The 10,544-nt window shown below is 39.5% G+C and overlaps 1 protein-coding gene across 1 annotated transcript; it reads right to left on the bottom strand.

Annotated features, from left to right (window-relative positions):
- Window positions 1-9,668: 9,668 nt before the first annotated feature.
- LOC102784551 (B-type lectin plumieribetin-like) lies at window positions 9,669-10,544 on the bottom strand. Its single transcript, XM_035909651.2, has 3 exons — window positions 10,440-10,544; window positions 10,244-10,337; window positions 9,669-10,145 (listed from the first exon to the last, which is right to left on the bottom strand). Exons 2-3 carry the CDS (start codon window positions 10,331-10,333, stop codon window positions 9,906-9,908), a joined length of 330 nt encoding a protein of 109 aa, XP_035765544.2. The 5' UTR covers window positions 10,334-10,337; window positions 10,440-10,544; the 3' UTR covers window positions 9,669-9,905.

The following is a 10,544-nucleotide window of genomic DNA, read 5'->3' as shown; positions in this document are numbered from 1 at the left end:
GTGGAGTGACAGTCACTGTCCTTTACAGTAAAGGGATGGCATTTCCTAAGAAGTGTGTGTGTGTGTGTGTGTGTGTGAGGAGGGGGGGATTAGTGGAGCAGTAATGGAGTGGAGCAATCGCAATTGCTGACGTGTTGTACAGGGGAGCTTGCTGCGGTGTTCTCCAGCTGTCCTTTGGTTGGGGTGAGGGGGGGGGGGGGGGGGGGAATCAGGGGCTTTATTTTATGTGTTGTTGGAGTGTCTCGTTTTTCAACCCACAGAACTCATATTGGGTGTTATTCCATGTTCTGTTCTGGGCTTCTCTCATGCTTTTCTATTTTTGCATCCCTTCATTATCTTTCCATAATCTTACATGATTAGTCCCATAAATCTGCTCAGCTGGAACGTTAAACCATCCTATTAAGAGAGGAAAGGTTTTTGCTCAAATTAACCCTCTCAGGCTCAAATTACGTTTTAGTTGCTAATGCACAACCAAGTCCTGCAGTAGTACTTCTGAGTAAAAAAACTCATAAAATATGTATGTGGGGTAATCAGGTTGTTAGTTTTTAACTGTTGCAAATCGGCAACGCCTGTCTTGAGAGGGTTAAGCAAGAAAATGCCTCCATTGCCTTTTTACAAGAAACCCATGTCAGAGGTTAACTCAGGGCTTATGTCTCGCTGGGTGGGGCAGCAGTTTCATTCATGTTTCGAGGCCAAGGCCAGAGGAGTATCGATTCTCATCAGCCCCAAGGTTCCATTCAAATATAATGTTATTTCAGATCGACATGGTCGTTTTGTCATTGTTTCAGGGAGGTTGTATAAAGTACAGGTAGTTTTGGTCAATGCATATCCTCCTAACACAGATGACCCCAAGTTTTCAAACATTTTTTTTCGAATTTACCAGACGTAGGCTCGTACTCTTTGATACTTGGCGGAGACTTAAACTGCTGGCTTGACCCTGTTTTGGATCGATCCTCATTAAAACCGGCCTGTCTGAGTAAGTCATCCTCGCGTAGTCAATCCGCTTTTTCTACATATGGCGTTAGAGATATTTGGCGACATCTTCTTCCGACTGACAGGGAGTATTCTTTTTTCTCTAACGTCCATCACACTTTTTCTAGGATAGGCTACTTTTTCTTAGATAAATATTTGACTAGCATCGCAAGTGCCTGTGTATTTTAACCTCACACTACTAACAGATAATTTGGTTATTCATAAATTCCAGAAAGCTATAAATTTTTTTTAGACAAACCTTTCCCTGAACATTTCTAGCCTTTTAGTTTGGGACTCAATGAAGGCCTATCTCCAAGGACAGTTCATTTCACATACAGCTATACACCCTCACTGTTAAGGACATTTTGGTGATAAAGACACAAGTTTTCCATCCGATGGTGAGCAGCTACAAAAATAAAAGGTCAGTGGTAGCCAAGAAGTGCAAAACTCAAGAATAGCAAATGCAGGGGGATGCAAAAGTTTGGGCAACCTTGTTAATAGTCATTATTTTTCTGTATAAATCGTTGGTTGTTACAATTAAAAAAAAAAAAAGTCAGTTAAATATATCATATAGGAGACACACAGTGATATTTAAGAAGTGAAATTAAGCTTATTGGATTTACAGAAAGTGTGCAATAATTGTTTAAATAAAATCAGGCAGGTGCATAAATTTGGGAACCACAAAAAAAAAATGAAATCAATATTTAGTAGGTCCGCCTTTTTCAGAAATTACAGCCTCTAAACGCTTCCTGTAGGTCCCAATGAGAGTCTGGATTGTGGTTGAAGGTATTTTGGACCATTCCTCTTTACAAAACATCTCTAGTTCATTCAGGTTGATGGCTTCCGAGCATGGACAGCTCTCTTTAACTCGCACCACAGATTTTCAATAATATTCAGGTCTGGGCTGAGATGGCCGTTCCAGAACGTTGTGTTCCTCTGCATGAATGCCTTAGTGGATTTTGAGCAGGGTTTCGGGTCGTTGTCTTGTTGAAAGATCCAGCCCCGGTGCAGCTTCAGCTTTGTCACCGATTCCTGGACATTGGTCTCCAAAATCTGCTGATACTGAGTGGAATCTGTTAAGGCTCTGTGTGCGGGTAGGTGGAGATGTGGGTCCAGGTGCAAGACTCAAACACGGAATTGTAGCTCAAAACCTCAGCTTTATTGCTGGAGAAACAGAAACTAAACTGAGGATACAGAAATAAACTAAGCAAGCAGACAGGCAGCCGGAACACACAGAAAACGTGAGGGTGAACAGCCGTTAACGACGGGACACCGGCACAAAGACACACTGGGCTTAAATACACTGAGGGAGTCATCAAGGAATTAGAGACAGAAGGGAAACACAGCTGGGAGGAATAAGACCTAACGAGACGGGGAGCGCAAAGCTGGAACACTGACATCAGACAGGAACATGAACCTTCAAAGTAAAATAGGAAACAAAACACACTTAACTAAGACCCGGTCTAGACAGAGAGAGGCAGACTTGACGCTGTTGAACTAAAACGGCAATAATAACAAAATACAACCCGAACCTTAGTCATAATGCAGAAACATACCAGAATAACTGAAACACAGATCCATAATAAAAAAACCAACAAAGCACCAGAGAAACATAAAGAACAATCAATCATTCAAAAATAAACCAAAATATAAGGAACTCAAAATGCTGGGTCGATCCGACCCAGGACCGTGACAGAATCCATGTGTCCCTCAACTTTGACAAGATTCCCAGTCCCTGCACTGGCCACACAGCCCCACAGCATGATGGAACCACCACCATATGTTACTGTAGGTAGCAGGTGTTTTTCTTGGAATGCTGTGTTCTTTTTCCTCCATGCATAACGCCCCTTGTTGTGCCCAAATAACTCAGTTTTAGTTTCATCAGTCACAGCACCTTATTCCAAAATGAAGCTGGCTTGTCCAAATGTGCTTTAGCATACCTCAAGTTTGTGCTGTGGGCGGAGAAAAAGCCACCTCTGCATCACTCTCACATACAGCATCTCTTTGTGTAAAGTGCGCCGAATGGTTGAACGATGAACAGTGACTCCATCTGCTGCAAGATGATATTGTAGGTCTTTGGTGCTGGTCTGTGGGTTGACTCTGACTGTTCTCACCATTTTTCTTGGTCTGCCACTTTGAGCCTTAACTTGGTCTTCCATTTTCTCAATATGTTCCTACCTGTGGAAACAGACAGCTTAAATCTCTGAGACAGCTTTCTGTATCCTTCCCCTAAACCATGATGGTGAACAATCTTTGTCTTCAGGTCATTTGACAGTTGCTTTGAGACCCCCATGTTGCTACTCTTCAGAGAAAATTAAAAGAGGAGGGAAACCTACAATTGACCCCCTTAAATACTCTTCGTCATTATTGGATTCACCTGTGTATGTAGGTCAGGGGTCACTGAGCCAATTTGAGTTCCAATAATTAGTTCTAAAGGTTTTGGAATCAATAAAATGACAACAGTGGCCAAATTTATGCACCTGCCTGATTTTGTTTAAACAATTATTGCACACTTTCTGTAAATCCAATAAACTTAATTTCACTTCTCAAGTGAAATTAAGTGTCTCCTATATGATATATTTAACTGACATTTTTTATTGTAACAACCAAAGATTTATACAGGAAAATAATGACTATTAACAAGGGTGCCCAAACTTTTGCATCCCACTGTGACATTTATTTATAGTAAAACAAGCACATGGCATTAAAAAAACCCAAAGGGTTATCTTTGTCTAATATTAAAAGGTATTTAATGATTTATAACATGTAAGTGTAACAAATCTGCATAAAAATACAAAATAATTAAAGAAAGAGGAGAATATTCTTTTACAGCACGTTTTTGCAGCCCTGTTGACCAAAACCTATTGAGACTGGGAAAGGAAGAAATGAAAGAGGAAGTGGCATGATCAAGTAGTGTGTCAACACCAACGGCCAAGCTTCTTTCTGTTCTTTTCTGACTAAACTGAGTGATCAACCAATGCAATCTTATTATCCATAAGAAGAGAAGAATAAAGAATGAATAAAGAAAAGTTTATTTTCTTTATTCATGTAATTACATTTATCCATGACTCTTGTACAGCTTTGTCTTTTTATAAAAAAACATTAATACTAACACTAACACTTATTTACAACCTTACAAACATACTATTAAACAGCATTTCCATGGTCCTGTTAGGGTACCTGGGTGGTTGAGCCACTTTTTTTTCTGTTGATAGAATTTTGAGTCTTGTTCTCTGTGTATCTTATGTTTCCTAGTTCAGTTTGCTTACACTCTTGAGTTTATTCAATATTTCTAGTTTAGGTTGTCTTGGTTGGTATTTGGTCCTGTTCATGTCTCTGTGTTGTCTCTGTGTCCTTCCCTCAGCGTCCGTCTTGTCTTCATGTTTGCCTAGTTGTGTGTTTTCCCAGTTTTTTTCTATCTGTGTGCGTGTCTCCCTCTCGCCCCTTGCTCCGTCACCCTCCCTCTCCTCCCTCTGTTCCTTGAATTCCATCAGTCTGCGCCTCAGTGTGTGCATTCCCCGTACTTCATGTTTTACTTTGAGTAATTATCTCCTGTCTGGTGTGCGTCATGTTCAGTTTTGCGTCCCCCTGTCTCGTCTGTTAGATTTTTGCCAGCTGTGTTTCCCAGATGTTTCCTCTTTGCCCTGATTCCCTCTTGTATTTAGTGTCTGCATCTCCCTCAAACAGGCAGAGCGAACAGTCGGGGAGAGACTGTGTTCTGCCAGCCTGTTTGTTTAGTTTTCCTATGCCTCCCAGTTTTGTTTGGTTTGGTTTCCAGTATTAAAGCTGAGGATTAAGTTTAGCCTTATCTGCGAGTCTGTATTTTGGGTCCTCAATCCTACCTGCCTCACACAGTATATGACTGGTCCTGAATATTTGTCACGTTTCTCGTGTTCTCATATGCAGCCCTGTCTAATTAGTTATCCCATCATGACCCAGAAACACTTTCTGTAAGTCAGTTCATGGAAGCAAACTAGCCAACAACAATCGGAAACAGAAATTTAGTTGAGCAACTTTTGGGTGTAGAAAGTTCAGAAAAAATGGATGTGAAAGCATGAGTGCTTAATCTAAAATAATCTAACAAAAACTTACAAAATCAAGTTTGCTGATGGTTTGGTGTGCAGTGGGGAAAATTCTAGTTTTCACAGAATTTGTGTTTAGAATCTCATTCTAGGATTTTTGTATAACCTTTGCATGCTTGGATGAAGTATGTGCATGTGTCAATATGACCTTGTGAAAACTGCTTAGCTTTGCTTAACAATGTTTGACTATGTTATCTGCTAACTGTGTAGGACATAGAAGGACAAAATTCCCAAGATGACCAGTGCCAGGAACTTCCTTGGAAAAGATAGTGGGAGTTGCTCTCTGCCCACAACAGCCTGTGGGAAAAAAACCTGTCATAACTAAAAGATACAGAGAGTTGTGTGGGTATAAAATAGTGATGGGATTTCCGGCTCTTTTTAGAGAACCGGCTTTCGGCTTGGCTCCCAACTGGCTCTTCAGGTTGTTTTGTTTCTTTAATTAATTTATTATTAACAACAATATAAAATTATGCACAAAAGGATTTACTAATGTAAAAAACAAACAAACGTGGTTTTATTTATATATGTTTATATATAAATATATACGGTGGCCCCTGGAGACAAAGCACGTACAAACTCCAAAAAGCACGTACAAATTCCACAACTCTGGATTCGATAACTGATTCAGAAAAAAGGAGATTTTTTCAAATTTAGTAATTTTCTTTTTACGTGAAACTGAATTAACATAAACTACAGAAGCATTAGAGCGACACCTTGTGGTCTTTCCTTTCACAGCTGCAAATAATAGTCCATGTTCTTCCTCTGCACCATAAACACTCAGACTCTGGGACTCTGACGACGAGTGACGTCCTAGTGAATGCTTGTCAGACACCTCATGTGTGCTAGTTTTTAGTGTGACAAAGAAACAACAGACAAGACTTCAACACAGGAAAGAAGCAGCATTTGTTTCACAATGACTGTGGTGCACAAGTGGTTTCAGCATCCGCACTTTAATCAGTTCGTGCTATAACGTATATGTAATTAACAAAAAAAAACATGACAACCAGAGACTGTCTATACCTTTATGCTTATATGCTTTTGATGGGGTAGAGGACAGAGTCTTATTGCCTATAGAACATCTTAACATACATTTTATTGCAGTTTCTTTTTTTTAAACCTGTTTTTGATACTTAAAAACTACAGCTGGGTTAGACTGGTCTGTTTACATGGTCTATACACAGTTTGATATGAGCCATAAACTCCACATACAAACATGACTGCGGGACGAAATGCAGCGGGAGAAATCAAACATCGGGGGGAACCAATGAGGACGGAGCATAAAGGAGCAGGAAGTAAAAGACAATGAGACCATCAGTGCAGTGACTTACCTGCAGTTAACGTTTGAATGGTGTTTCCACAGTGTTTCTGAATTGTGTGGGACTACTTGAGAGGAAAAAACTGTGAAAAATAAAAATATGTGTCAGGGCACAACATGTGCTGGGCTAATGTCAAATGTATTCAACAGATATATTAATGATTTAAACCTTTATTTTTTTTATTTATTTTTTATTTTTTTCCTGTCATGTTCGGTACTTTAGCAATCAGAATTGTTGTCTGAATGCCAGGAAAGATGCTCAACAGATTTATTTTTTCAAGTGGAGAAAATATGGCAATGCCTTATTGGTCTACTTGTTTGATCTATATTATTACTGTTTATTTATTTTATTTTAAGTTATTACAAATTGGACAGATAATTAGACAGACAGGGAGAACGAGAAAGAAAGAAAGGGAGAAAGAAAAAAGAGGGGAAAGAGGGAAAGCAAGAGAAGGCACTGAGAAAATCCGTTGGATCAACAAGAAAAAAGAAAACAAACAACAAGAGAACAACACAATACAGAGATCAAAGCAACAACCTAGATAAGTGTGAGTAACAGTAAATACTAAATATTGATTGTTATTGAGCAGCACGCAAGACCGACAGCACACGATATGCGTTAAGGTAGCAGCCAAGGAAGATATAGTTTGTGTCTGTGAACACCCCCGGAAGGGGCCCAACCTGGCAACAGGTGCCGCCACGAATGAGCCAGGTACATAACTGAGTGCCCAGCCCCGAACACCGAGAACTATAGTGATGGTAAATTTGATTCTTTTTACTGAATCGAGTTTTAATGAGTCACTCACCAAAGTGAATCGGGTTTTTTGAGTCATTTGATTCACTGAGTCAGTTGACCAGAGAGTGCAAAAAATTTACATTTTCACTCAAACTTAATTTGTTTCTCTTTTCATGTAAATCCCACTGCTAAGATGAATGATTCTAAAAAAAAACAACTATTTTATAGAGCAAAAAAGAGCAAAAACATTTCTAAAATTAAGCAATTTCCTATCAAAATTGCTTAATAAACATTTATTTTGTTTATTTGTATTTTATTAGTATTTTCCTTAAATGTGTTAAATATATATTTTCTCATCTAAATGTTCACTGAGCTGTGAGCCAGGGGGCGGTAATGCGCCTTAACATTGGTTGCCAACCAAGAAGAAGAAGTGAACCGAGGAGCTATTTTCTTGATGTGAGCTTCTACTCAGGGTTTTTTCTTCCAGTTCAGAGCAGAAATGCTTTTGTTAAGAAACTGGCTGTTGTTCCCCCCCCCCCCCCCCCCCCCCCCCCACAATTTTAATTATAAGCTAGATATATTTCTACTAATGGAATTAGTTTGCTAACAGCAACAGGGATGAGTCAGTGAGTCAGTTGGGCTTGTGAATCATGATTCACGAGTCAGTAAAGTGATTCTCGAGTATTGAACGATTCGTTCATGAATCGAACATCACTAGAGAACTAGTGATGTTCGATACCATTGATTTCCTTTCCGATCCGATACCAAATAAAATCCAGGGTGGTATCGACGATACTGATCCAATACCGATACTCTGTGCAAAAACTTAATGTTTCATTGTATTTCATAATACAGTATAGAATTGCATTATGTCATTGTAATAATAATATAATAAAATAGCTTCACAATGATTACAGGACATCAGACTACTTGTTCTTCTTGCTAAATAATGCAGTATAATCATATAGAAATAAAAAACCTGAAGTTGTGAGCTATTTGAACATGTTGCCTGCCTGCAGCACTAAAGGACTCTGTGAGAGACGTCTGTCTCGCCCTAGCAGCACCTGTCCCTCTCCTCCTCTTCAGTTCGCCTCAACATAAGCCCATCATATTCTGTGATATGATTTACTCTGAGGTGTTTGACGAGGTTAGTTGTGTTGCCACAACACCTCACTGTCTTGCCACATGTATCGCAAATCGCGTCTTGGCTGTTTGTGGAGGTAAAATATGTCCACACATGACTTCGTTTACGCTCAGCCATTGTTGTGAGTGCGCACGCCAGGTGCAGTGTTGCCAACTTAGCGACTTTGTCACTATATTTAGCGAGTTTTCAGAGCCCCTTAGCAACTTTTATTCTAAAAAACGACTAGTGACAAATCTGGTGACTTTTTCTAGTGTTACTGGAGACTTATTTATGACAACTTTTTGACGTGAAAGCGCGTATCGCTCTTCTCAACAAGCAGCGGGTGATGCTGTGGGCACCTCGCCCGTGCCAAAGCGCTCACGGGCAGAGGATAGTCCTCCCCCAGCTGCTATCAGGGCAGGAGATGTTCCCACCTATGCGTCCAAACTGCAAATGAATCGCGTATGAGTGAAGCCTCTGCTCCCGCACTGACTGTAACACAATCAGTTCTTCTTTTACTGTTATGTTGTTTTGTGGATCACAAGGTTTAAAACTACTTAAACACACACACACACACAAAGTAACTCCACCAGAGTGCCTATTTCGGGTCACTTTTGCCGGTCCAAGCGCAGATAAAGGAATAAGGTTGGAATTGTGACATAAAAAAAACAAAATAAACCCAATAATCGCTAAAAAAAAATTTAAATTTGTAGTTCTAAATAAATTCTAAATGCATTTAGGACGTTTTTTTACTCACTTTATGTCTCTTCTTTTCTCTCCTACAACGTGGGTTACAATGATATTAGCATGACCAATTATGCAAATTAGGCGATGACGTCGTTTAGCACTTCTAGAGACTTTTAGCATATCCAATAGCGATTTTCCTTACTGAGGAGTTGGCAACACTGGCCAGGGGCTGCGACACATTTATACAGCCGTATTTCGCATATGACTATGAAAGGCATAAGAGGAAGTAGTTTCTTCCAATTTAGAGATCTGAATGATATAGTTTCTTTCCACTGTGTTCCTGTTAATGAAAAACTACAAATTTACCCCAAAGTACTAAAATATCGATATTTTAATATGAGAATCGATTCTAGAACATAAATTACACAATAATGAATTTAGATGCTGTCTTTTATTTATTTATTTTTTTTTAAAAAGAGCCAAAAGACGACAAATACACTGAAAAAAAGAACTGGCTCAAGGGAAAATATCAGTTGCTAACAGGTCTAGACCACATGAAGATACTTTCAGGGAAGAAGAAATAAAAATGAAAAAATGTCCAGTGGTCAGTGGAGGAATCTACAAAATCTGTGTTAGTTTTGATATCAGCTACTCTCCTCAAAGTTTTAAGACTGCTTCCTACACCTTTGCAACAATATTAATACTTAAGAAAAACTGTTTAATGGCAGAAATATAAACACACAGAACAAGAGGTTGGTCAAATACCTTTCATTTTATTTCTTTATCTTTTTGCCACTTGGTTACAATCCTTTGTGTTTTACAGCAGTGAACATGCGCATTCAGAGCAGAAATTCAGAGTCTGCTCAAAGCTAACCAGAAAGAAAAAGGAAAGGCTTGTTTATGCGCTGGTATATGTTGCTTAAATAACATCGCTGAAGGTTTATGCCAAAGGATGGTCGCACACAAGCATCACTTCATGCCTTTGGACTTTTAAGAGCTCCAGATGTCTTCGCACTCTCTGTTCACCACCAGTTTGCCGTCATCGGTCAGTTGAAGACGGCACAGGTTGGCGACAGGTCCGCAAGAGTTTGTGCTCCACCTAGGTGTGTTAGATTTGTTGTACAGGACCAGGTTGCAGTCAGCCTGCATGATCAGACGGGCAGCATCTGATCCACAGGTGTTCGAAGCCCACAAAGGCTTCCAGCCATAGATGACAAAGTTACCATCACCCTGCAGCCATAAATTATATGTTAGATAATTGTCAACACGCATGACTGGGAAACAAGACTTTTATGAGCTTCTGAACTAAGAACATTTAAATTAGTCACCTGAAATATAGCTTTGAACTGCTTGTTGTTGGACACCAGGTAGTCTCCCCTGCGGAGTTCATCATTTTTGGACAAGAAGTTTCTGCTCATGATTCTAAAAGGAGAGAATATAAATGAGCTTGTATCCACAATATGCATTTAAAAGTATCAAGAATGTGTGAATCCATCAGTCAGTAGAGATGCGTAGAATACTTACAGTTTTGAATGTTTCACACCAGCCGGTCTGCAAGCAGAAAGAAGGGAAGTGTTAAAATTGAAAGCAAATCACTTCATCTTTATATCATCTTGACTGGGGGTGGAG

This window comes from Neolamprologus brichardi, chromosome 9 (genome assembly GCF_056152115.1).
Source record: "Neolamprologus brichardi isolate AB-2024 chromosome 9, ASM5615211v1, whole genome shotgun sequence".
Classification (NCBI taxonomy): domain Eukaryota; kingdom Metazoa; phylum Chordata; class Actinopteri; order Cichliformes; family Cichlidae; genus Neolamprologus; species Neolamprologus brichardi.
The sequence above is the reverse complement of the archived record's forward strand: the minus strand, read 5'-3'. Positions and strand labels throughout refer to the sequence as shown.